We start from the raw sequence: 25,321 nt of genomic DNA, 5'->3' as shown, positions 1-25,321 counted from the left end.
CTCGCCTTTGTCAGCACTCAGCAGCTGAACCCGACGTGAGGGATGCCAGTCTGGCTGCCCAGTGCCTCCGCTGTAATGCCTGTCGTGGAGCGGTAGCACTGGGGCCGGTTGGCGGTTGGCGGGGACCCAACCGTCCATCCATCACAGAGGGATCCATCACCCATCCATTCTTCCGCCCATCCATCCACTCAGTTTCGTCAGTCAAGTCTTCGTGTTCAGACCAGACCGGAATGGATCAGGCCAGGCGAGGCCAAGCAGTCCAATCTACGGTGGTAGACAAACGTGAGATTGTTCACACCAGTCGGCGGTGCGTGCTCCCGTTGCATGATGGAACAGTCTGCACATAGGCAGAGGCAAGAGGCGACTGCTGAGTGGTGAAAGGCAGGGCGCGAGGTGACTCCGGGAGAGACGACCGTCCAGGTCAGCGGGACGCTAAGCCCATACGGACGATTGTCGGGGAGGAAGATTGGCAGGCGTGAGGTTGGGGTGGAGGGCAGTCTGCAAAGCGACCCGCTGAGTGCGTAAAGTGGGTGAGGAGGAACTCTGAGAAAGGCCTTGGACTGGCGACGGCGATTGGGAGCCGTCCCCGGCCGGCGGTTTGGCGTGTCTTGATTTCGCGAACGTGACAAGGCTTGGGGCCCTTGAACAAAGTCAGAAGGTAAAGTATCTGTAGAGCAGAGAGGGCCCCGGGTGCTCCACGATTGGGGTTTCCTCTGCTGGGGACAGTCGATTTTTAGAGATGGTGACCGCCGTGACACTAGACGGAGCATCGTGTGAAGGGTGAGACATTTAGGCGTGAGGCATGCCATGCTTCTCTGCCAAAGGCACAGAGCGTCAGAGGGAGGTTGAGGCCAGGATGCCACGGTGAGAATTCCTCAAGCTCGGGTCGTGGGACGGGGCAAAGGCTGATTGAAGAGGTGAGGCGGTTCTGGCTTTGACTGGTGGTGTGTTTTCGGGATGGAAAGGGAAAGCGCGCTGCAGTGACGTTCGGTTCGAGTCGAGGGCGCTGCTGGACGATGGCCGTTGTGCGGGGATGTGTGTCGGGGAGGATATCAGCACGGTGTAGTTGCACCGGGGAGCCGGGTATGTCACAGTGCCCCGGGCACCTCCAAACTGTCCTGTCAGCCACAGTGCCTAACGCAGCCAGAATCCGGCCAAGCGGACTGCACCAGTGCCGCTTCCTTCGTGCGTCTTCCCGGCGGTCCTCTGCTAGCGCAGCTGCCATGCCACTGGACTGGCCGCCCTTCTCGATGCTTTCCCTCCGAGGATAAGGTATCCGTAGCAGAGATGGATGTCTTTTGTCACCGGCTCCCACGGGGGACAGGCACGCAGGCAGTGGTTGTGGAAAAGGAGACAAGACACCGGGCTGATTCGAGTCCTGAAAACGGTCAGAAACACGGCGACCCCCAAAAGGAAGGACCCAGGTACGGATCCCAGGCATCTACACGTGTAAGGGAAAATACGACGCAGCAAATGGCCAAAAATGAACTGCAGGCTGGCATCACTGACAGGGCTTACGAACCTGGTCCCCGCCGGATCTACAGTGGAGGGGAGGCTAAAGCACGGAAACACTTCCCTCGGAGGCACCCAAAACACCACAGGCACTGTAGCTGCAGCTCCAGCAATTTGGAAGTGAGAAACCCGACATGAACGCGACAACGGAACGCCTCAACCTTCTCGCTTAGCCCTCGGGGGCCCGTACCGTATGGGGCTCACTGCGCCTGTACCCAAATGACCAAATCACACTGGAAGCCCCTCAGCATTCGTACATCCATTTCACTGACGATTCTCCCTCACTGATGGGTGACCGGATGGATGAGGTGCCTCTGATGCACTGCGCTGCACTGCGCGCTGCACCGCTCCCGCTGCGTCAGGAACTTTCCCTCCTGGCGCTCGGGCCCGATACTTATCGCCGCCTCTAATCTGCAGCCAGACACAAGTACCTGCCTTAGGTAAGGTACGTCGAATGTCAATACCTCTCGGTTTCTGCGTTGCATTGCCGTGCCTTGCGCTTCGCCTCGACTGCCTTCGCGACTGACCTCCACTGCCCTGGGCTGCCCAGGTTGCCGCCTCCTCCCTCAGGCAAACGCCAAAGACCGGGCAGACTGCACCAGCGCGAGCACCAGCACTACCTAGGTAGAACCACTGAACCAGCGCGACCTACCTTACCTTGCACCCACCTTCGTCGGCGATATCGTCTACGTGATTTTATGCCGTTCGTCTTCATAGACTCCAAGACACGGACTCGACTCAAAATTAAACAAGTACTTTCCTTGATTCGTGACCATCCATTGCCTTCCAGCTTCGGACCTCGAGTGGGCTTTACTGGACCCGTGAAATAACGAAATTTGTTTCCCTCGGACCTTTTGGTCTGCTTTGGATCTTCGTCCACCCTCGACATCCCCCAAAGAAGACGCCGGCTCGCACATCCACCAACACCAAGACCGGTACCTCGCTACGACACCAAAAACCTCGTCACCGCAAAGTACCTTTTGCTCGCGCTCACCTCATCCTCCCTCCTCTCGTCCACTTCCACTTCCAATCCCGCTTCCAAACGCACACACACACACACACACACACACACACACGGCGGTACACCTCCTTCGCGTCCGCAGGTCCACGCCAACGCCAGCGCCGACTCCCACGCCCTCGTCTTCTGGTCCTCCAGTCGTCGCCCATACCCGTGGGCGCAGACAACCAATCCAATCGTACCCACATTTGGTCGCCTCCTCCCGTCAGGGCCCTCCGCCAACCTACCTACACCCACGGTCCACGGACAAGCCAGCTACCGGCCGCCATCCCTCGGAACCTCGTCACTTTTGACCACAACGACCGCAGACTGCTTGTTTTTCTCTCAGCTCTTGCCTCCCTCCTCTCCATTCTTCCTTCATCCACCTTTGTCTCTCTCTCACCATCTTCGACGATACCATCGTCTGCTTCGATGTAGCACGTCGCTTTCCCCCGAACCGAATTCTCTCGATACCACCAAGACCCAACGTTACCTTTCGACCTGCACCCTACTAGCCACAGGTCGTGCACGACTCGGGAAACATAGGCCGAAGACCCTTGGAGCCCTTTCCTGGCTTAGCGGTACCGCAGCAGACGCAGACGCAGACGCAGACGCACGCTGCCTTTTGCCCAGCACCCGGTAGTGTCCTCTCAGCCAGTCTCCGCAGGCTCAGCACTATACCCCAAAGAAACCCCAATAACCAGGGCACTGTGATGAGCACTACTGCTCACTGAGTCCCTCCATCGTGCGCTTTCTTTCGTCCCCCAAAATTGCCTTGGGCGACCAGAACAGCCTCCACTGTTTGGATTTGAGAGAGTCCCCCCAGCCCGGGCACGTACCAAGCACCCAGCGCCCAGCACCAACACCCACCCACACACACACACCCGCCGGCAACAGAGAAGGCACTGCGTGCGAAACACCACCCTCTCTCTCTTGCCTTTCCCTCAACCGTCAACCTTCTTTCCTCGCCCATCGCTCCTTCCCCTAGGTCATTCTCACGACACCGGGACCACCAAAGGAGAAACATGTCGACTCCGACTACGGCTACAGCGACATTACCTCCTCACTCGCACTACCACCATCCTCATTATCCGTATTCTCATCAGCCGTACCAGGCGTCAACCGCTACGGGCTCTTCGTACCGTCAGCCGGCGAACCCAATCCTCCCCACTTCCTCCTCGACGGCGACGACGAGGTTGCCTCCTGCCTACACCAGCCATTCCGGCGTCTCCTACACGGCCTCCTCGTCTGCAAGTCACGCCGGCTCAAATGGCCTAGGCCTGTCAGCCTCGTCTGCTACTTCGAGGATCAACTACGACGCTTCGAGTCCCGACGCGAACTACTCGGTCACAGCAATGCCTACCACACACGCCCAATCCTCCCAGTCCTCCTCCGGTCGCAAGCGAAGACGATCCCAGGGACCCGACTGGAACAAGTTTTATCAAAATGGTCTGCCCAAAGAGGTCATCGTCATTGACGATACCCCCGAACCGGAGCAGGGCAAGGCGACCGGCAACGGTGTAAGGGTCGTCTCTAACGGCAGCGTCAATGGCATCACCACCAACGGTGCATCCAGCACACGTCCTGTTCCTAAGAAGCGAAAGCGAGACGACGAGCCCCAGCCGTACGATCCCGTTTACCACAATAAATACGCTGGGTCTCACACAACCACTCCCCATCACAACGGAACCCCGAGTGGCTCTACCATTTCCACCGACCGGACGACGACCTCCGCCATTCACACAACCGCTGCCACCTCCTTGTCCTCAAACGGCCAGGAGTACTACGATGCCCAACCAGGACAGAAGAGAAAGCGAACTCGACAGCAGATTGCTCAAGAGGCAAAGAAGCGCGAGGTTGAGCTCTCGGACCCATTTTCCAGTTACAAGCCTCCTCCCTACCCTCCCAAGAAGGCCCAGGAAGTGCACGTTAAGGTCGTGCATGACGTGAGTGACTGCTGCCCCCCAACCGTAACCACACACGGTGCTAACCTGAACACAGCATGCCTACAACAAAAATGCAAAGGTCGACGACGACGATGGTCACTACATCGTGGTTCCCGATGCAGACCTGACCGACAGATGTAAGACTTTTTCTTGTCACTTACTGACTCTGACACTAACATCGTGTGTAGACCAAATGGTGAAACTGCTCGGCCAGGGCACCTTCGGCAAGGTCGTGCAAGCCCGAGACAGAAAGAGGAACAAGGCTGTCGCCATCAAGATTATTCGCTCAGTGCAAAAGTACCGAGATGCTTCGCGCATAGAACTCCGAGTCTTGGAAACACTGCGGCAAAATGATGGCGACAACCGCAATCGTTGCATCCACCTGAAGGACTGTTTCGACTACCGCGGCCACATCTGCATCGTCATGGATCTGTTGGGACAAAGCGTCTTTGACTTCCTCAAGAGCAACAGCTTTGTGCCCTTCCCTAACAGTCAGATCCAAAGCTTCGCTCGGCAGCTCTTCACCAGCGTTGCATGTGAGTACATTCCTACGATTCCAGAGCCTTGAAGCCAGTTGCTGATCTGTTTCCAGTCCTTCATGATCTCAACCTTATTCACACCGACCTGAAGCCTGAGAATATCCTCCTGTGTGACAGCGCTTATCAAACATTCACGTACAACCGAAAGATACCATCATCATCGCAGACTGTCAATCGCCAGGCCAACCAGCGAAGGGTCTTGCTCGACACTGAGATTAGACTGATCGACTTCGGTTCAGCCACCTTCCAGGACGAATACCACAGCTCGGTGGTCTCGACACGACATTATCGGGCGCCCGAGATCATCCTGGGCCTTGGGTGGTCGTTCCCCTGCGACATCTGGAGCATTGGCTGCATCCTTGTGGAATTCTTCACCGGTGACGCTCTCTTTCAGACGCACGATAATCTCGAGCATCTGGCAATGATGGAGATGGTTGTCGGCCACAGAATCGACAGCAGCCTCGTCCAGGCGGTCAACAAGATGGCTACCAGGAGTGGTGGAAATCCGGCTTCCAAGTAGGTCTGCAACACCGTCCACGTCGACGCACGCTAATCTGTCTTTAGGTACTTCAAGAGACTCAAGCTCGACTACCCCACAGCAGAGACAACACGTGCATCCAAGAGATTTGTAAAGGCGATGAAGCGTCTCGAGGTTGGACACCCCCTCCACCACCAGATCTGAGAACGGCAGACTAATACGAATTAGGACATCATCCCATCGAACACTACTTACTTTAAGAACTTCTTGGATCTTCTGCGGAAGATCTTCGTCTACGATCCCCAACACCGCATCACCGCGAAGCAGGCGCTGCAGCATCCCTGGTTCAAGGAGCCAGCAACGCCGGACGATGGCACCGAGGCTGCCAAGATTCGACTGGAGCGGATGAGATCGGACGATTCTCACAGGATACACGCATGATTTTCCTTGGGTATACACAGCTTCTTTCAAACCCTTACGTCTATAACGAACAAAGTCGAGCATGATATGGGAGTTGGCCGGTTTGATATCAGGTCTGTACGATGTGGGATGGACCAGGGATTCGGCGCTCGTGCAACTTGATTTATCGGCATCGGTCTCGATCGGAAGAGGCCGGCCTCGTCCTGCCTCTAGCGGCAGGCTTGATGGAACATGGGGCATGGGGGAGACTTTTATTATTTTTGGGTTGGATAGGGGGTCCACGCTCGAAACAACACGATTGAGTAAATCAGGAGCGGCCGACCCGTGCGCGGATTAAGCGTTGCTTAGTAGAGACGTCTCATGAGTGAGCGTGCCTTATCGCCAGGCCCAATAGAGCGATTCTCCTCACCACGGCAGTCTTGCACGGCTCGCCACTTTGCTGGTTCTATCTCGGGTTGACACTAGGAATTGCTTGACGGTAGATAGCATTTCGGCGTCGATATTGTGTGGCCTTCACTTCGTAAGTTGCGCATATGGGATCCGTCTCCATTTTAGGTTTGTTGCTTACGTCTTTCTAGATCCACCTTGGTTGTTGCATGATTCGTTTCTCCTTTGTCATACGCTGCTGCTGCATGCAGACCGCCAATCCGGACACACGTGACCATGTGCAGATGTCGCAGCGGCGACCAACTCTCGGCCAAGGCAGTCCAAAAGATGAAGTTCATGTATGCGAGGCGGCCTGAATCCCGGCCACGGCCGGTCTTTGGGCCCAGAGTCTTTCTCCCGGTCATCTTCTCGGCTGTGTTCGAATAATGATCTTAACCAACAAAGATTTTGGCAAAGATGTTTGGTTCTTACTTCGGTCAACAGGGTCGTTCTTTCTTCCGAAGCTCGTGGCTCTTTGTTCAACAACACAACTTACCAGATTGTTCTCATTGTCGACAACCAAGGAAGCGTTCGGGGGCTTCTCAGTGCGAAGTGTTTCCACCGAGGACGAATGATCGCACAGCAGCCGTTATAGAAAGGGTCGGTCCCCGGCATGAAGACAACTCAATTCAGTCCGGTATAAACACAGAATTGCCAACGAGACCACTATATCGCCATTCCTTAAACGAGTTTTCGAGAACACAGCAGAGATCTTGCCATCTAAACAACAGGCTTCCACCAACATGTCAATCACTCTCATTGATGAGCTGACAGACAACAGCATCAAAAAGCTTGCGCGTTATCTCTACTTGCCGACAACTTACAGCGTCGCCAATCCACCGGATGAATGGTTCAGAGAGCAAGAGGCAAAGCTCAGTCAGCTTCCAAAGGTGATACTACGACCAAAGACGAACTCATTGAATGTGATAGACATGATGAAGCGCGGACTCATGAATGTCACCGCTAGGCAGTCTCTTCCCTTCGTCCCAGACGCAGCGATGCTCTGCCACACACACAAGGCCCTGAACCCTTGGCGCATGCGCTGCCTCTTCGCTCTGCTTGCTTCCGAAGTTACAGACAAATTTGAGCGGATGCGTCGGTTGGTCCGAAACAAGTCTGATCTCGCCCAAGAACCTGACTACCAGGAGTATGTCCGTCGCGTCACCGGCATTCAAGGTCTGTGGATGGACCGCGCCACGTTCGAGCAGTTGTACGGTTACCCGCCTGTCAAGACGGAAAGGGTGCGATCGCAGTGCGAGGCGTGCATGTGTGCGGTCGTCGGCGGCGATACGCGTTTGCTGGTTGACCTCCGCGCGCATCTGCTCTCTCGTGCTGGTTCGTACCAGCCGGTTTTCCTTCGTGTGGTCAATGCCTGGATTGATGCCTTTGAGCAGGGTGCCAGTGGCCTTCACGCTGAGAGCGCGGTACTCGGAGAGAAGCTGCGCGCAATCCGTCGCGAGATTGGTGTCCGGCGATATGAACGTCGAGAGCGTGCTCGACGAGCTGGGAAGAGTATTCCATACTCCAAGGCAAAGCGTGATGATAATTCGATTGCGAGTTTTCCCCCAAAGACCGAATGGGGCTCATCTGGACGGCCCTCAACGGCGTCAGAACCGGCCAGGGGCTATGATGGCCGACACGGACAGCACATCCCGGAGACGTCACACCCGCGGCCCGACCATTCCTCACGCGTGTCCGACAACACTCAGAGTCCCCGCCAGAACCCATTTGAAGACGAGTTTGAAGAAGATGAAGTGAACGAGGGTGACGAGACTAACGCAGGAAACGCGTTTTGGCAAGACGAGATGAATAGCTACTATGAGCGCCAGGCTGCGCAAAACGGTGGACGATCTTTCGATAGAGCATCAATGCACCCCGGGCTCTTCGGACGCGAGTCTCGCGAGGCTCTTCAGCACGCTCCTGAGCCGTCGCAGTCGAGAAAAGAGACTCCCCTTTCTCAACAGACCTCTGCCTCAGCCACGCCGAGATACACTCCACACAACTCTAAGCATTCAGACCGCGCACCACCCCCGACGTCCAGCCCAAGACAGCAATCCGATGCCGCTCGACACTCTTGCCCCAGAGAAGCTTCAGAGGGAAAGTCTGTACGCAACTCCGATCAGTCTGCTCGTCCGCCACCTACACCATTCCAAGATACACGCGTTCCGAGAATCCCCACCACCTACCACTCCGCCGACTACCGATCAGGCGATACCCGTAGACCAACCACCCCATCTGTCGGCACCTCCGAGCACCAAAAGCAAACCAGACTGAGCGCCACTCGCATGGAGACCCTGGGGCAGAATGCCGTTTCCCAGCAGGCGCCGTCCCTCTGTCGTCGGCCTTCGACAACGTCAGCGTACTCAGTCCCGGCCTCGATGGTCCAACGAGAATCCCAGGCTCGTGCGGAACTTCAGGAGATTGCGAACACCCTCGGAAGAGATAACAAGCGGGCTCATGACAGCAGCAGCTCGGCAAGTCCAGCAAACCAAAGATCTGCCCGCAGTACTAACCATTCCAGCACCCGCGCAAGCGAAGCAGTGAGTTCCCCCTCTCTCCGTCGCGCGAATAACCCCGTGACACAGGACGTAGCAGCAGAAGCACCAGTCTACCGGCCTCCGGCGCCCGTTTCGACTGCTCGCAAGCCTCAGGAAGCGGTGAGCGGCGCGGCCAGCACGGCGCGTAGAGCATGGGAGGCTAGGTTTGAAGCGGAGAGCTTGAACGGTTCCAGCAGTGGTTCCAGGGGCGGTCGCGGACTAGGGAGTAGAAGCAGCTGGTCGTCCACGGTAGAGTCCCACCGCAGTTCTGTTTCTCATCCGCCAACAGTATCTTCTGGACAGTCTAAACGTGAACAGGCCGGGTCTTCCTCGTCGACGACCCCCTCGGAACATGCCCGCCCGCCCCCGGCAAATCAAGATCATATTTGGAGCCAGATCATGGGCGGGTTCCGGAACGGGCATGATAGGTATGCTGATGATGCCCAGACTGTGATATATGGGGATTCGCAGCGGTAGGTTTTTTATTAGCTATGTAGGATTTGCGCATTTTGTTTGTAATGATTAGCATAGCGGCGAGCATCACGGTAAGTCCACGAGGGTGCACGTCTTCTGATTCCCATACTTAGACATCTCTGCTCTCCGTGTCACTGGCATCGGAGACTGAAATCAAAAACTTTTGAGCTATCTACCTAGAGACCAGTGACATTCCAAGGTCAAGTCCGGATCTGTCGGCCATCCATACTGGCGTTGAGGAGTCCCGACCTTTGCACGAAGTAGCAAAACCAAGCTTCCCATGACCAGCAAACCCTTCCCTTCTCCCCAGACGGTCATTGACCCGGTTCAATTCCACAACTCTGGCAACGTTACGTCTTGCCTCGAGTACTCTGACAAATATTATGAGGCTCAAGACACGGACTGAAAAACTTGAAAAGGAAAACACAAAGGAGGACGGTTCGGAGGCGGCTCTATCGAACAGTTGCGCGTGTCTGATGGTTGAAATCTTCAGACAATACACTTAGCGGTAGTCCGCAGCCTCTCGATTGCTCGTGGTGTAGGGTTTACCCTCGCAAGCCGTGCCATTTCCATGATTCTCGAGAGATTCGTTGACTCGGCGTCAGCAGATTCATTTGTTCTTGCACATTCTTATCGTCATTCTTGTGGCTACCGTTCACTGGTGGCTCTGCGGCAAAGTCAGCAAGTTGCAACAACAAGCGAGGGGTATCTTACATCTGCGAGATTGCTGGCTCTCAGCGTGAGCTGCGTCGTCGACCTCTCCTAGCCTCAAGTAGATGCATTCTAGACGTCCTAGTATGTATCATCACTCTCGTAGTCGGGGCCGTTGGGGAATTCGATTCGTGGGCAGGAGTCCGCAACCTGGACGGGCGAGTGAGGCTTGCCAGGGTAGTCATAAGAGCACTCAGATTCGGCGTAGAATGTGCGTCCGTTGCCGGCGTTCTTAGCCCAGTGTACCCAGACAGCCTGATCGTACCAGTCAACACCGTTTGGCTTCTCGACCTTGTAGACCTGATTGAGCATTCCAGAGGGTTCGAACTGGAACGACTTCATGAATCTATTCATCCACTGCAGCTTGTCGTCCTTGCCTTGGACCATAGCATGCATGACGATGCCTGCCGTTCGTTAGTTGGGTGGCATCCAGCAGACATATGAGAAACTCACGGTGAATAGGCTTGAAGTCAGGCCGATGGAATCCATCATCGACAGCGTCGGGGTCACGCCACTCGTACTGAGCATGACCGTGAAACATCAAAGACGTTTGTGAAAGTAGTCGGTGAAGCAAGGCGCTGCCAACACCGTTGCGGCGGTGATCAGGGTGGACAAACACGACCACCTTCGCGGTGTCTGCAGCGGCGCCCGTGGTCAAGCTAATACCCTTCTCATACGGAGCAAGGAATCCAAATCCGCATATGGTCGCATCATCATTCTTCGGCTGGTTTTCCAGCAGATGTTGGAACTGCTGCATATACTGGCGGTGGGCAACACGGGAGGGCCAGTTCTTGGGATCGCGGAGGTCGACGCTCGTCTGAGTTGCGACGACGAAGGGCAGCTTATGCTGAAAACACTCTCTGGAAACGGACTCGAAATGCTGCGTCGAGACGTTGGTCGAGTCGGCAAGAGGCTCCTGGGCCGCAACGGAGAGGTTGTAGGTCTTGGCGCAGCCATTGGCATCACTCAGTGAGGCGGGACGGAGAGTGTAGTCGGTAAGAGGCTGCACCTTGTGCTTCTCTGCCTCCTTGGGCTGGGGCAAGCGGCCAACGGCTTGATCTTGAATCTGCTTGACCGTCTTTCTGGCTCGGTTCTTGATGCGCTCCTGTTCCTGTCGCTTCATGAGCTTCGCACGAACGTCAATCTCTTTGTATACCAGTACATTGCTGGTCATTCCTCGACGGCGATGGATCCAGTTCTGGGACATCTTGCCCTCCTCGTCGCAGTCTATCATTGTGTTGGGCTGCTTGACTTCTTCCATCACATCTCCCGTCTCGGGATCGATACCAAACTCGTACTCCCAGTCGTCGCGAACGCAGTCCGACAGTGAAAAGACGATACCTGTGGGGAGATCTTGGATCCATTGCTCGACGACGGGACTGGGTGTGAACGGCGCAACGCGTGAAGAAACACTTCCATCGTTTGAAGATTCGTCGTCAGCGCTAACATCCCAGGAAGACCGGCTGTTGCTTGACTCCCGTCTGGTGTGCTGTTCTCCATTGGGGATTGACTGCAATGCATTCTGGGTCAGCTGAGCACGATCGACTTCCTCGTTAAACACGCGCGTGATAGGCGCGGTGGGACGACCGAAAGCCGAAGGGCCACGGGAGTAGTCAGAATAAGCCATTTCGGAGTCGGTATGCAGCGAGCTGCCTCTCTGTTGCGTGTTGCTTGTAGTGGAATTTGCCTCCTCCTGAAAATCTTGCTTCTCTGTCTGTCTTGCCAGGAAGTAGCGATCGCGATCTCGAGTAAGCACGAAGTCGCTGCCGTAGCTAAAATCGCGGTTTCTTTGCGGAATAGGCTCCGGCGACTCAGGGCTGGAGGGAATCTTGCTGACAGGTGAGGTAGGGCTTTTCCGGTCGGGAAGAGGCAGATTCTTGTCCCAGCGGATGGAGGTTCGCTGGCTCGGTTCGTTTACCTTAGGGCCAGGGCTTCTCGGGATGGGAAAATAGAAGGAAGGAATGCCAGGGACTCGAGGCTTCTCGTTGGGGCTGTCTTCAACCGGCAGCTGCATCGGGGAGGAAGTCGCAGTGGGGCAGGGCATGCTGGTCGGGGAAGGCATACTGCCTGCAGAGAAGGAGCTGATGATGGCGCGAGGGTAAGGGCTGCCCTGGCGGCGACGACGAGTGTTCTCATCTGGGGCTCTGCCTCGGCCACCGCGCTCTTGATCTGCCCCGGTCATTGTAGTGACTTCTTGGTTCTATCTCAAACGAGTAGATGGTGTGGTTGAGACAGAGAAATCAAGCACCTTCAGGCTCGTAGATGCCTGTTGTGAGATCAGTATAAAGAATCTGACAAAAGATTTTGAGGTTGAGCAATTGTTGCTGCGCACACTTACAGGAAGGTTGAATGAAAGAGGTGCCAAGGAAGGAACACCAAGATCTCACTGCTTTGCCTGTCGGCTGTGAAGTTCTTGAAAGTGAAAGAGAGGGAGTATGGGTCGCGCTTCTGAGTGTTTTTGTCTGGTGAAAAGAATGCAGCAACCTGTAGTAACAGAGACCAAATGCTTTTGGCGCGACGGTGAACTTGGGCAGGAGAAAAAGTCAGGGCAATGCCTTGAATTTTCTCACTGCTACTGGTGTTGTAGCCAAGTTTCACAGAATCTGTTGTTGTGTGTGAGAAGGAAGAGAGAGGTGGGTGGAGATGGGGGAGGTTAAGAAGAAGAGGGAAAGGAAAAACGGGTGGTCTGGCGCAAAGTGTGGGAGAGTTCTCTGATATCAAAGGCAGGAGCAGCTGTTTTTTGTGGAAGGTGCCTTCCCTTCAGTCAGAGTTGATCTTTTCAACCTTGGAGTAAATATTCAATTCAGGCTTTAGGACTCAAAGGCGCTAAGAGGTTCTCGGCGACTTTGAACTGCATTCAGAAGTCGAGTCTGAGCATCTCCACCAATTTATGTACATTTCACTTGTCTTTGACCTAACATTTAGGTAATAAATCTAAGAATTTAACAGGAAAACTTGCTAGAAGTATTTTCGGTATTATCCGATTCGAAAAGATATTTCTACGATGAACGAGGACGAAAATCAGCTTCGAGTGTAGTTGCTGAAGTGGTCGGTGTACTCGGTGAGACGCCAATGAGCTGCCCCTCACCGAAGCTAGACCGAGACCGCATGCCCGATAGTGTCACGTGCCCGGGTTGGTCAGGCGCCCGAATTAGAGCAGTCTGCATCGGTCAACGTGAATAATGCAAGACGCAGCAATACGAGAGACAAATCAGGAATCTTGCAGGCGCCCCTTTTTAGATACCTTGTACCACAGACCATCACGCTTATTGCAAAATGCTGTCCATCTTACGGAAAGCCCGCCTCAAGGACAAGGAGATGCGAATCCTGATGCTGTCAGTCTGCGAGTCCGCAATACTTGGCCGACCCCACTGACAGACTCTCCAGAGGTCTTGACAATGCGGGCAAAACAACGATTGTCAAGAAGATCATGGGAGAGGATGTCAACACGGTGAGCCCAACATTGGGTTTCATCATCAAGACTATCGACTACGATGGGTGCGTTGAGCGTCCTCCACTTCTCAGTGCTGCTGATTGACACGGCTCAGATACAAACTCAACATCTGTGGGTGATTCCTTCATACGGGTGACCGGCCCTCTGACCGTAGCAGGGGACGTGGGCGGCCAAAAGACGTTGCGGTCATACTGGCGTAACTATTTTGAAAAGACGGACGCCCTGATCTGGGTCGTCGACGCCACAGATCGGCTGAGAATCCAGGATTGCATGGAGGAACTGCATGGGCTTTTGCAAGAAGAGGTCTCTTGGGCGCAGACCCCTTCTCTCGATAGGGCTGACATGGATAACAGCGACTCTCTGGAGCCAGTCTCCTGGTTTTTGCGAACAAGACCGATGTGAACGGATGCATGGATGAGCAGGAAATACTCGATGTGCGTCCCGGTCACCCCTGGCGACCCGAGGCTGACACGCTGATTTTTTCTCAGGGGTTACAACTAGAAGCCATCAGGACGCACCGCTGGCACATCCTGCGATGTAGCGCCATGACAGGCGCCAATCTCAAGGAGGGCCTGGCATGGGTTGTGGAAGACGCAAAAAAGAGGCTGTTTCTGTACTAAGGGGCTGGTATCCCGCTGACGTCGACAAGCAAATATCATGGACATGGAGGAGAAAGGGAGGCTCTGCGGTTGACGGCATTCGAGGATGTCCCGGCAGCCAGTACAGCTGGCTGCCGAGCGCGCCGTTGGATGCTGGGATGAGCTGGCAGGAACCAGCATGAAGTTCTTTAGGTCGAAAGGGGGACGGCAGGGCATGACAATGTATTCTGGAAGGCTGGTCCCACGACATACCGGATCCGATGGGGTGTTACGGCCCGGAAGTCAGGGTCGAGGTTGTGTAATGGGTGGCAGATAGATGGATGACTCGGAGGTTATAATGCAGCGCATCCACGCGGCGAAAAGGGGACCGCCTAATTGGAAGCCAACGTAAGCTGAGGCTGAAAGCTAGAGACCAGAAGCATGTCGGATTTCTTTGCGTCTTACGGCCTGGTGGTTATTGCTTAAAATTGGGCCTCCGCTGACCCGATGATGCCCGAGAGATTGCTGCTTGGTGCTTCAGCGATGCCGATGAACTTGCCAGGTGTTGGGCACGCGACAAACAACGCTGTTCGTGCCTTGAGCACCGTTGGACGGCTTGAATAGCAGGGGAATTGTGTTGAATGCCAGGACATCCCTCCATGAAATCATGGTTTGAAACGACGTGATTGAAACGCTCCCGCTGGCCAGTGAGGTGCTTGAACGGCGAAATTGGTGCGGCCCCAAGTCAAGGGATCTCAGGTACGAGCGATATCCCAATGTGAGACAGGGGTTGCAAGTGTGGAGAAGTCAATGGTCCGAGCGTCCAGTCTTTGCCTGAGGTAAAGAAAGACGGGTACGTACCTCTTTTACGAGCTTCCTTTGTGTGTTTTGTTGTTTTTCATCGAGTTCCGTGGCTGCGCTGAGCCGACTTGGGCTGGCTGAGCCGAGCTGAGCTGGATCTTCCTGCAGCCGGATGAGCCGTTACTGAGAGGATTGCGTTTCTACCTGTGGTGGTTCAGAACGTTGGATGAGGTGACGAGAAGCAGCTCTGAGAGATTGGTCTCTTAGCGCTGAGACTTGGGGAAATCAACACGGACTATGGGCCCAACGTCTGTTCCCAACTGTGAAATTGTTTGGAGTGCTGGGCTGTCATCTGTGACCAGTGCCTGACGGTACAGTCTTCGCAGCCAAGGCTAGACCAAGGACAGGGCAAAAGTATTCGGCGGACGTAGCATTCGTTATCATATGTGTGTACCTGGCCAGACTGCATAGGTAGAGAGAGGTAAGGTAGGTAGCTAGGGCCCCAAGGCAGAAAGGTCGGGTCGCCAACGCGGGATGCAACAGTCGTTCGCATCGGCCATTGACGAGTCCAAAAACCTGCTTCCTTCACCTCTGCCGTCAGCTTCTCATTTGCTGCTCTTAGCTTTGAGCCTCAAGCCTCTCATCAACAAACGCAGGTCCCGTCCTGTCGCCGTTCACCCACACGACCTTATTTACCTCGTGCATTACCTAAGGCCTCTAGTCTCACGCGCCCCCTCACCAAACCCTCGGAACCAACCTACCGTACCTCCAGCAGCGTCCTGCACCCTGCCGCGCCCAGTACCTTGCTTCTCGCACGCAAGTTCCAGCTCGTTAGCGGCGCCATCCCATCCCGTCCCATCCCAGATTCGACTGGACCTCTGAGGTGGTGGTGACGAAGTACCTCCCGCTACCTCCCTCTCCGCCTCTGCCTCTGCCTCCGCCTGCCTACCTCATCCCGTCCCGTTGAGGAGCACCGGCCAAGGGAAAAAATAGACAACATATCCTTCTCCAACCAAAGGGGCTCACCACGCTTGCTCGCCTTGCCACGGCATACCTTCTCACCGGGGGATACCTGCGCATACAGAACCACCCGTTTCCATTCTTCCCCCACCGCAATCGTGTCATGACTCTGCCTCCCGCTTCGACATGTCGGAACAAGTCATGGACGACGTCTCCAAGTTTTTGCAGGATGTCAAGGAGATGAATGCCCGCCGCACCGAGGAGGACGACGCCCGTCAGCGCGAATTGGACGAGAAGATCCAGCAGGAGAAGAGGGAACGCCAGGCTCGTCGTGCCGGTACGTCTTGTTGTGTTTCCCTTGCTTTGCTCTGCCCAGCCCAGACACCTGTTCTGTTTGTCTCTCATTCTGTCTCCATTCCGTCTGTCCCTCACTTCCCGCGCAGTCCCTCACCTGCGTTACCTTCGCTGGTGCTCCTGTTGTTCTATTCCTACCTGCGTGTCTTGTCTTTTTCTGTAAGCTTTCTTTTCCCAACTCGGCCAAGCTACGCATCCTACTTCGCGTCTTGCCCATCCTGCGCGAGTGCTCGGTGCTGTGCTATGTTCAGGTTCAGGTTGCCCTTGACCAAAAAGCTGAGCTACTGACGGGACCGCCGCCGCACTGGGCGAGACGCGGGCGACGCCTCGACGCCTTGACACCAACCCACGGCACTCCAATGGCCACACGCACATTGCACTACCAAGAGCACACGGCCTTCGTCCATTGTTGCCCGTCTACTTTGCGCCCTGCAGAAAAAAAATCATCAACACGCTTTCTGTGTTTCCTCATCTGCCATTGTGTTTTTTTCTCTCCCTTGTTGTGCTCGCAGTGCTATTTGCCAGAATTGCATCAACCCCTCCTTCTGACAACATTTGACAGAACGCGCCCGATCCATTTCCCCTCAGAAGTCATCCCCGGCCAATACCCCACCACCCTCGTCTCAACGCAACACCACGCAGCTTTCCGATGATCTGAGGCTGTCTTCACCTGGCCTCGAACAGACCGGAAGCCCTCGATCTCGTGGTATCACGGCCTCTGACACCATGGAGAGCTTCTCCTCCACCTCCCCCACCAAGGAGAACGATTCACCCTTCGATGCTGATACCAAGCGAACGAGCGTCACCTCTCCTACCGGCAGCGTACAAGGAGCGCGACCGCTCTCCTGGCAGAGGCGTCCCAACTCGCAACACTCCGACCGATCCAAGAGCCGTCCCCTCTCCGTCGTCGCCGCCGAGAACGCTGCGAGGACCTCGCCAAACCCGCCTTCTGACCCCGCCTCCGCAACCGAGCAGTCCTTCTCCAAGGACCAGATCGCCCAGGCATTGGGATCCAAGGACCCCTCCTGGTTCCGCCAGACGGCCGACAGAGCTAGCGTTGCCTCCGCCGCCAGCCGCAAGAGCCAAGTGGAAGACACAGATACAACCGACATGTCGGCCATGCGCCAGCAGCTCCCAGGCATGAGCCGCAGCTCATCCACCGATCTCGCTCCAGAAAGTTCGAGTCCTACGAAAGGCCTGGCATCTCCGCTGTCATTAAGCTCCGCGCAAAGACTCGATCCCCCTGCCGAGATCTCTCCCGAAAATGACAAGCGAGCGTCAGCCCTGTCGTCAGGATCAGGACGCGCATCGCCTACAAGACCTGTCTCGCCGACGAAGGGCATGGGCGGCTTTGTGCAGAGTGCCATGATGAAGAGGTCAGACAGTGTAAAGAGATGGAGTGTCACGTCTCCTACTGGGCTCGTCCGTGCCGACTCCGCCGCTTCAAGCCGGACTGGTGAGTCTCGATCACGGCCGCAAAGTATGGTCATTCGCGATGGAGCGTCCACTCCTACGAGCACAAGCAGAGCTCGTTCCCGTTCTCGCCCTGCGTCTCGCCACGCCTCTCGTCCTGCTTCACGCCATGGTCCTACAGCAGAAGAAAATGACCTGGAAACCACCCCCAAGGCACCTGTCGCCGATCCCACTCCGGATCCGAAGCCGACCGAAGACGACGAGGACAAGGTGACACCACCGTCAAGTCCGTCCAAGACCATGGATTCCAGGAGATGGAGCCCGACCAAAGCTAGCTGGCTGGAGACAGCACTGAACAAGCCAGAGTCGCCGAAGCCGAAGCCGCCGCCCACAACGAATCAACCGGCGTGGATGGTCGAGCTGAACAAAGCAAAGGCGCAAAAGGCTGCCAGTGGGAGTGTTGATCTTGGGCGAGCCGGATCCGTCTCCTCCCAAAAGCACGAGGTCAATATTGGCGGGCTCATGCGGTCGTCACCCATGGGCGGTCATACCTCCAAGCCCTCTGTCAGTGGGCTGAAGGGCATCTTTACTCCACCAACTGAGACATCACATAGATCAAGCGGCAGCATCAGTGGAAGCAGCTTCCGCAATAGTCAAATCAAGAGCCCGATCAATGACGCCAAACCTGAGGGAGAAATTGGAGATATCCCGAAACGATCGTCAGTCAGTGACGGCCCTGCTGCTGCAAAGGTCAAGCCCGAGACCCCACCAAAGAAGGATTTCCGTGCCGGCCTCAAGTCTCGGAACCCCTCTGGCGATGCAGGGTCATCCAAGGAACAGCCTAACGAACTAGCAAACGTCTTTGGTAATCTGCGTCGAACCAAGACTCAAAACTACGTTGCCCCAGATGAGCTCAAGGGTAACATCCTTCGCGGAAAAGCAGGTCTCAACATTACCGGTGGCCCCAAGCCCAGCGAGCGCAAGGACGAGTTCAAGGATGCAATCCTGAAGAAGAAGGAAGATTTCAAGGCTGCCCAAGAACAAGGCAGAGGCATCGCTCGCAGTAAATCCAACGCGGCCGATAGACCGGTGCCTGAGGCCTTGCTGAAGAAGGCTGAATTTAGCAAATCTCTTTCCTCCAGGCCAGACATGTCAGACTACACGATGGAACATCGCAAATCTGTCAGCGGGCGGCCTCAGTCCATGTCGAGAGACGAGCCAAAGGATGACTCCGCGGCGCCCTCGCCGTCATTCAAGTCTCCGGCGGAATCGATCAAGTCTCCCACCGGCTCGGTCACCTCTCCGGGTATTCAGAAGGAGACCAGTCCCCCAGCCCGCCTGCAAGGCCGCGCTGCGGCTGGTGGGCTTGCAAACCGTTTCAACCCTGCGCTTGCCGGGCTTCTGGCTCGCGGTCCGCTACCCATGGCCGGAGGGAAAGACTCTGAAAAGTCGGAGGGTTCCGGCGCCTCGGCTTCTTCAGAGCCCACGACACCGGGCCCGCAGCTGACGCACATGACCAAGGGCCGTGCTCGTGGTCCGAGGAGAAAGGCTCCTACAAAGGCTGCAGCTCCTGTGGAGTCTCAGTCAAGCCCGGCGCCCGCTTCGCCGGTCAAGGATGAGGAGCCGGTCGTGATGGAGGAGCCCAAGAAGAGCCCGGTGAAGGAAGCGCCTCCTTCAATCCATGCCCAAGTCGCTGCCCAAGCGGCTTTGAAGAGCCGGCCGGCTCCTCTCAAGTCGTTCGAGAAACCCGTCGAAGAACCTGAAAAGCCTGCCGAGAAGTCTGCGGAGAAGCCAGTCTTCAGCCCCAAAGATGCTGAACCGGTGCCGACCCGCAGGTCAAGGTCCCCCACCATGAAGCTTCAGTCTTCCCCCATCAAGCTTCAGGAGGAAAAGCCGGTTGAGCCTACCGCCCAGCCCACGTCACCTAAGAAGCTGGATATGAAGAGGATGTCGATATTCTTGGATGACACCACCCAGGCTAGCCCCAAGCCTGAGAGCCCCAAGAGGGCCGAGAGTCCAAAGAGGGCCGAAAGTCCAAAGAGGGCCGAGAGTCCAAAGACGGCCGAAAGTCCTAAGAGGGAAAAGCCGAGAAAGGAGAGCCCCAAGCCCGATAGTCCTGTGAGGGAGATCCCCCAACCGAGCAGCCCTAAGAAGGAGAGTCCCGTTTCTACGCCGAGGTTCGAGCCCAAGCCGGTCTTCGAGAAGCCTCTTAGCCCTACACCGCAGAAGGTTGAGGAAGCTTCCCCTGTCAAGACTTCTGGACGGCCTCTACCAGAGCCCAGGCCCAGTTCTCCGCGCAAGTCGTTTGCGGAACCCCGCGAGGAGCCCGCGCAGCCCACTCCGATCAAGACGTTCGGGGCGCGGCCGTTGCCTGAACCCACCTCCAGGTCGCCAGTTCGATCTCCCATCAGATCCCCGCCTCCGAATGACTACAGCCCTCACGTGGCGCCTCTCCGCCTCTCGCGGCCTAGCTCACCTCTAAAGATGGCACCGAACGACAAGGTCGACAGCGAGCCAGTCGTGTCTGTCAAGAACGCCACAGCCATGTTTGGAGGATCCGTGGCACAGTCACCGCCGCTCGTGAAGTCGCCTCCTCCCATGAGATCACCTGTGAGGTCGCCACTGAACTCGCCTCCCGTTGAGAACATCTCCCGCTTTGACAACCCCGCGCCTCCTGTGGAGAGAACCAGCACCCCGAAGGCCGCTGCCAGGCCACTGCCGCTTCCCCCGAAGCCATCTTCCCCTACGCCCGTAACATCGCCGATGCGATCTCCGACCAAGCAGGGACCGGATGTGTCGACCATGCTGGATGACTTTTTCGGCACACCGAGACCGCAGAGAGAGTTCCGGGTTGATACTGCGGAAATTCTCATGAATAAGCCCCAGGCTCGCAACATCCAGGGCCAGGGCGGTCGGCTATTCCAAATCACTGGCGATGGCAAGAAGATCCCCGTGCCGGCGCATAACGAGCGCATCCTGTTTGAGCGGGAAATGTACATCTGCGCCTTTACCTTCACAAACGAAACCGGCAGAAAGGCAACGGAGGTGTACTTCTGGGCGGGCGACGAGGTGCCCGACGCCACTGCCGAAGATGCCTCTCTGTTTGTGAACCGGGAAGCCAGGTCTCTCGGCGGAAAGGTTGTGAGGATGCGCCAGGGCAGAGAAACCCCTGAATTCATCCTGGCACTTGGCGGCATGATTATCATTCGCCGGGGCACCAGCACCAAGTACGACTCTCTGGCGCCTAGCATGCTCTGCGGCCGTCGTACCCTCGGACAACACACCTTTGTGTTTGATGAGGTCGACTTGTCCTCGGCGAGCCTCTGCTCAGGATTCCCCTTCCTGATCGCAACCTCAGGAAAGTGCTACCTGTGGAAGGGCAAGGGTAGTGATGTGGACGAGCAGAGCTGCGCGCGTCTCATAGGTATGGACTTGACTTTGACGGGCGAGCTCCTGGAGATCGACGACGGCAGTGAGCCGGACAGCTTCTGGGGCATTTTCGACGGCGGCTCAAAGGCTACGTCCGCGGACCATTGGCGCTTGAAGCCGAGCTACGACAAGTACTGTCAGCGCCTGTTCCGGTCTAACGCGGCTTCAAAGCAGCAGGTAAGATGATACAATTCCTGGATCAGCTCTGGTATGCAATCTAACGAAATTCAGGTCGTTGAAATCGCCCCGTTCACTCAAGCAGATCTGGACCCCTCGGGAATCTACGTCCTGGACGCCTTCTTTGAGATGTACATCATTGTTGGCAAGTTCGCCCAGAGTCAGTACAGCTCGTTCCGCATCGCCCTCGACTTCGCACAGGAGTATGCCATCTTGGCCAGCGGCATGGAAGACCGCCCCTTCATTCCCATCTCCACGGTCGTCCTCGAGGGTATCCCCAAGGACCTCAAGAGCGTCTTCCGCAAGTGGCGGGACGAGGCCAGCCCGACCATCATGCCCGTGAGGAGCGGAAGCTCAAGTCCCTTGAAGCGTGGGAGGAGTCTGCGCGTGGTGCCCCTGACCCAGGCACTCCAGGCGCTTAGTGAGTAAATAAAGTATCTGTGTTTAGGGGCGGCGCGGCGGAACGGACGGAGTTACCAGAGCAGGGCAGGCGGCTGGCGGGCTGAATACCTGTCCAAAAATAAATACCCGGATGCTTGGAGGGAGCAAATGTTGAGATGAAGGGGGGAACTCGTTGTAAATGATATTGTGTTTTTTGATGTTGCATTTCCAAAGGTTCAGGAAGGCGGTGATGGGCGTTGTTATAAACGAGTCGGCTGCGCTGATTTGACATATTGTGCAATGGAGCAGTAGTAAGGCATCATCAATGCCTACTCTGCTTGGTATCAATCGTGGATACAGCATGACAACAGCATTGAAAGCGAATTGAACCGCCATTTGATACAGTTTACCAAAAGATTGCTTGTAGATTAATCAAACCAGAAAGAGAGCCCACGGCAACTACCTGAACAACGCCGGTTATATCTATGTACGCTTGGCGGGTGCGTGTCGGCCACCCTATGCACAGGACATCCGTCCGTCTGCCCCCACTTCAACCCTTCGCCCCTGACCTGTCCGCCTACAAGTATGATCTCATCAGTACTCGTATTCATCGCCGAGCGTCAAGCCCAGCCACATTTGGTGTGATGTTGGTGTGTTGAAGTTGTGACTTGGGGTATATTGTTTGCGAGTCCTACCACTCCTTGATTTCTTTGCCTTTTCTTTTTCTCTACTATTGCACATTCATACACGCCCGCTCACCGGGCTCGTCCTTGCACGGGGGAGAAGCCCTTATGACTCGTCCTCGGTGTCCGTGTTTGTCGCGCTCGTGTCGTCCTCAATGTCGTCATCAGTACCACTCTCCTCATCTGAGTCATCATCGGCGGCTGTCCTGCGGGGCTTGGTGGCACCGGGTACGCTTCCACCCTTGAGGGCTTGCATCTGGCCGGCTATCGAGTCTGTAGATTGGTTAGCTTTGGGTGATTTGTGTGAATGTTCAGGAGGAGACTTACCCTCATCAGGCTCGCTGATCTCGTCCTCGGCAGCCATTGCAGCAGCCTTGTCCGCCTCCTCGACCACCAAGGTCACCTCCATCTTGGTGTCGAAGCCGACGTAGCTATCGCACACGACGTGCATGACAAAAGTGTAGTGGCCGGCCTGAGGGGGTGCCGCGAACTGGGCCTTGAGGGTCTGCATGTTGAAGGTGGGCTTGCCATCCTCGCCGAAGATGGGCTGGTCGAACTGGGTGAAGGTGAAGGGAGGAACGGCCATCTTGCCTTGCTTAGAGTCGGTCAAGAAGACGTACCACTTGGGAGCGTGGTCGCGGGCGAAGTACGGGGAGTGGGCGAGGGGAGGCAGAATCGGCTTGTCATCAACGGGGATGGTCTTTCCGTCAGGTCCCTTGATGGTCTTCTTCTTGCGGCCCAGGAAAGCCTCGAGGTCGTCCTCCGCGGGGTCAATGTCTTCCAGATCCACCTCGTCGATCTCGGGGACGTTTTCGCTACCAGGGGGGATGATGCGGCCCTTGACAACCAGGGTGACCAGAGACGAGGGGATGATGAAGCGCTCGCCGGTGACCTTGAAGAACGCCTTGGCGACGCGCAGTTGAGGAAGCTGCCTGGAGACGTCGAGCGCGGTCTTGTACTGCTCCTCGGTGAGGAGGCCCTTCTTTACCGTCAGGTTTCTGCGGAGGGTGTCGGGGAGATCCATGAACTGTTGGAGGGAGACGTGAACCTTCTCGTCGCCGCCCTCGACGGCATTGACGATCTCCTGGTTGAAGTAAGGCAGCTGGAGGAGGGGGGACGACTTGGGGGGCGTGGCCTGGATCAGGTGCTGGCTGGCAGAGTACGCGGCCAAGATGGGGCCGGTGCTACCGTAAGCCTGGGCGATGGAGGAGAAAGACCTGGTGAGGGCGTGGGCGATAGGGGCGACTTCATACTTGGCGCTGTTCAGAGCAGGGTCCTCGAGATCGATGCGACCGAGGTAGGACCACAGAAGCGCGAGGGTCTTGCGGCGGACACCGCTGTCGAGATCCTCAAGAGCCTGCTTGTCCTTCTGCGAAAGACCAGCCTTCTCCGCGTTGGCGAACAGCTTGGACTCGAGCTTGGAAAGGCCAGACTCGGCCTTGTCACCCTTGAGGACACTCTCAAACTCCTTTCCGTGGCTCAGGGCAGTCACGACACCACCATCGTCAACGTCCTCCTTGTATGCGCGGAACAGGTTGTTGGCGCTCTCCATGAGGACACCGTCCTTGGACATGCGCTGGGTGCCGTACCACCAGGATCCGACGAGATAAGGCAGGAGAACGCCGAGGAGCAGGGTGTAGGCGAGCACGACGTACTTGCCGTTGCCGTCAGAGACCATGAACTTGGGGAGCGCAATGCCGATGCTGAAGCTCTGCTTTCCGTCGGGGTGGCCATATTGGATGTAGTTATTGCGGACCTCCTCGTCGGTGAGCGCCTGGTAGGCCTTGGAGATCTCGACGTAGGCGGCGTTGAGGGATTCGATGGTCTCGTTCTTGGCCGGGTCGGGCTTGACCTTGTCGGGGTGCAGTCTCTGGGAGAGTTTCCTGTAGACCTTCTTGATTTGTCTCTCGTCGGCGGACTAGGAGCTTGTTAGTGCTGGATAACTGTATAGCGACCGATTGTACGTACGTCTGAAATGCCGAGGATGTCATAGGGGTTCCAGATCTTGGGGGTCACGGTCTGGACGTGGAGGATGAGGTAGACCATGCCGGCCATGAGGGCCAGGCCGGCGAGGACGAAGATGACGCGCACGATGCGGCGCTGCTTCTTCTCGTGCGCCTTGCGCTGTTTCTCGATTAGGTCGGCATGTTCGGGCTTGTAGTCGCTCTGAATGCGCGGGGCTTTCGCTTCGATGTCCTTGGAGGGGAAGAGAAGGGTGTAGCCGAGGGGCAGCGTGATGATGCTGCTGAGGGCGAGGATGAAGAAGGGGTAGAATTGCGCCTCGGAGTCGTACGAGTAGTCGGAACTCATCTTGACGGCGTGGCGAGCTCGAGAGCTCTGGGACGGGTGGGTGAAGGCGGGATTGGAGCAGCGGCTGGGCGGTTGTGGTGTCGCGATGAAGATGCCACGTCAAAGAGAGTGTCGCGGGAGATGCGAGAAAAGTAAGAGGAACGAGCGGCGTAGCCGGCACGGAGAAACAGTCGTGTCGTTGCAGCAGACAGACTAGAAAGAAACAGAAGAATACAGAAACCCTGAGGGAAAAGAACAGCAGGCGCTGTGCAGTGGGTTGGGTTGTGCCGTGTAGCGGGAGACAACTCTGGGCTGAGGAAGCAAAAGTGTCCGTTGACCGTCTGCGCTGCTGGTCAGTCACTTTCTTTTGACAATCGTGGCCTCGAAAGACTGCGGTGGTAGATTCCGGACAGGGGGGTTACGGCTCAGTGTCCAGTCAGTGCGCCTTACGAGACCCACCCACTACTGGCCCTTATGAAGTACCACTGTGACCTGGCTGCTTTCGCCTCCGGCCCGGCAAATGGATTATCTGTCCTTCCCCAACTTGGACCTTAATTGCACCTGGCCGTTTTGAGCTTGTTGGCTAGCTCCAGCTGGTCCACTCTTTTATTTCGTCCAGGGCGTTCAGGTACCCGTCGTCTATCCAGATGCATCTAATAATAACACTTGCCAGTGAGTTGACATGAAAACTCCGTCATGAGTTGCGAAGATGAGTTGAATCCTTGACGGCCACTAACATACATTCACTCGAGGCTGTATGTC

General features: G+C 56.2%; 6 protein-coding genes across 6 annotated transcripts; 4 read left to right on the top strand and 2 right to left on the bottom strand.

Annotated features, from left to right (window-relative positions):
- Positions 1-3,534: 3,534 nt before the first annotated feature.
- Positions 3,535-5,913, top strand: GCG54_00007424 (Dual specificity protein kinase lkh1; the record flags this gene model as incomplete). Its single annotated transcript, XM_045407405.1, has 6 exons — positions 3,535-4,455; positions 4,511-4,592; positions 4,644-4,991; positions 5,048-5,510; positions 5,559-5,646; positions 5,701-5,913. The coding sequence occupies 6 exons, from the start codon at positions 3,535-3,537 to the stop codon at positions 5,911-5,913; spliced, it is 2,115 nt and encodes a 704-aa protein (XP_045266850.1).
- Positions 5,914-7,061: 1,148 nt separating this feature from the next.
- GCG54_00007423 (uncharacterized protein) lies at positions 7,062-8,979 on the top strand (the record flags this gene model as incomplete). The annotated part of the gene is made up of 3 exons (XM_045407404.1): positions 7,062-7,194; positions 7,249-8,858; positions 8,911-8,979. The coding sequence occupies 3 exons, from the start codon at positions 7,062-7,064 to the stop codon at positions 8,977-8,979; spliced, it is 1,812 nt and encodes a 603-aa protein (XP_045266849.1).
- A 1,142-nt stretch (positions 8,980-10,121) lies between these two features.
- On the bottom strand, positions 10,122-12,222 carry GCG54_00007422 (uncharacterized protein; the record flags this gene model as incomplete). The annotated part of the gene is made up of 2 exons (XM_045407403.1): positions 10,122-10,444; positions 10,494-12,222. The coding sequence occupies 2 exons, from the start codon at positions 12,220-12,222 to the stop codon at positions 10,122-10,124; spliced, it is 2,052 nt and encodes a 683-aa protein (XP_045266848.1).
- A 1,094-nt stretch (positions 12,223-13,316) lies between these two features.
- GCG54_00007421 (ADP-ribosylation factor-like protein 2) lies at positions 13,317-14,114 on the top strand (the record flags this gene model as incomplete). The annotated part of the gene is made up of 6 exons (XM_045407402.1): positions 13,317-13,375; positions 13,428-13,538; positions 13,589-13,605; positions 13,652-13,797; positions 13,848-13,928; positions 13,983-14,114. 6 exons carry the CDS (start codon positions 13,317-13,319, stop codon positions 14,112-14,114), a joined length of 546 nt encoding a protein of 181 aa, XP_045266847.1.
- A 1,905-nt stretch (positions 14,115-16,019) lies between these two features.
- On the top strand, positions 16,020-21,635 carry GCG54_00007420 (Advillin; the record flags this gene model as incomplete). The annotated part of the gene is made up of 3 exons (XM_045407401.1): positions 16,020-16,170; positions 16,750-21,206; positions 21,261-21,635. 3 exons carry the CDS (start codon positions 16,020-16,022, stop codon positions 21,633-21,635), a joined length of 4,983 nt encoding a protein of 1,660 aa, XP_045266846.1.
- Positions 21,636-22,376: 741 nt separating this feature from the next.
- On the bottom strand, positions 22,377-24,580 carry GCG54_00007419 (Translocation protein sec63; the record flags this gene model as incomplete). The annotated part of the gene is made up of 3 exons (XM_045407400.1): positions 22,377-22,543; positions 22,598-24,188; positions 24,239-24,580. The coding sequence occupies 3 exons, from the start codon at positions 24,578-24,580 to the stop codon at positions 22,377-22,379; spliced, it is 2,100 nt and encodes a 699-aa protein (XP_045266845.1).
- Between the last annotated feature and the right edge of the window lie 741 nt (positions 24,581-25,321).

This window comes from Colletotrichum gloeosporioides, assembly GCF_011800055.1.
Source record: "Colletotrichum gloeosporioides strain Lc1 chromosome Unknown consensus_27, whole genome shotgun sequence".
Lineage (NCBI taxonomy): Eukaryota > Fungi > Ascomycota > Sordariomycetes > Glomerellales > Glomerellaceae > Colletotrichum > Colletotrichum gloeosporioides.
The sequence above is the reverse complement of the archived record's forward strand: the minus strand, read 5'-3'. Positions and strand labels throughout refer to the sequence as shown.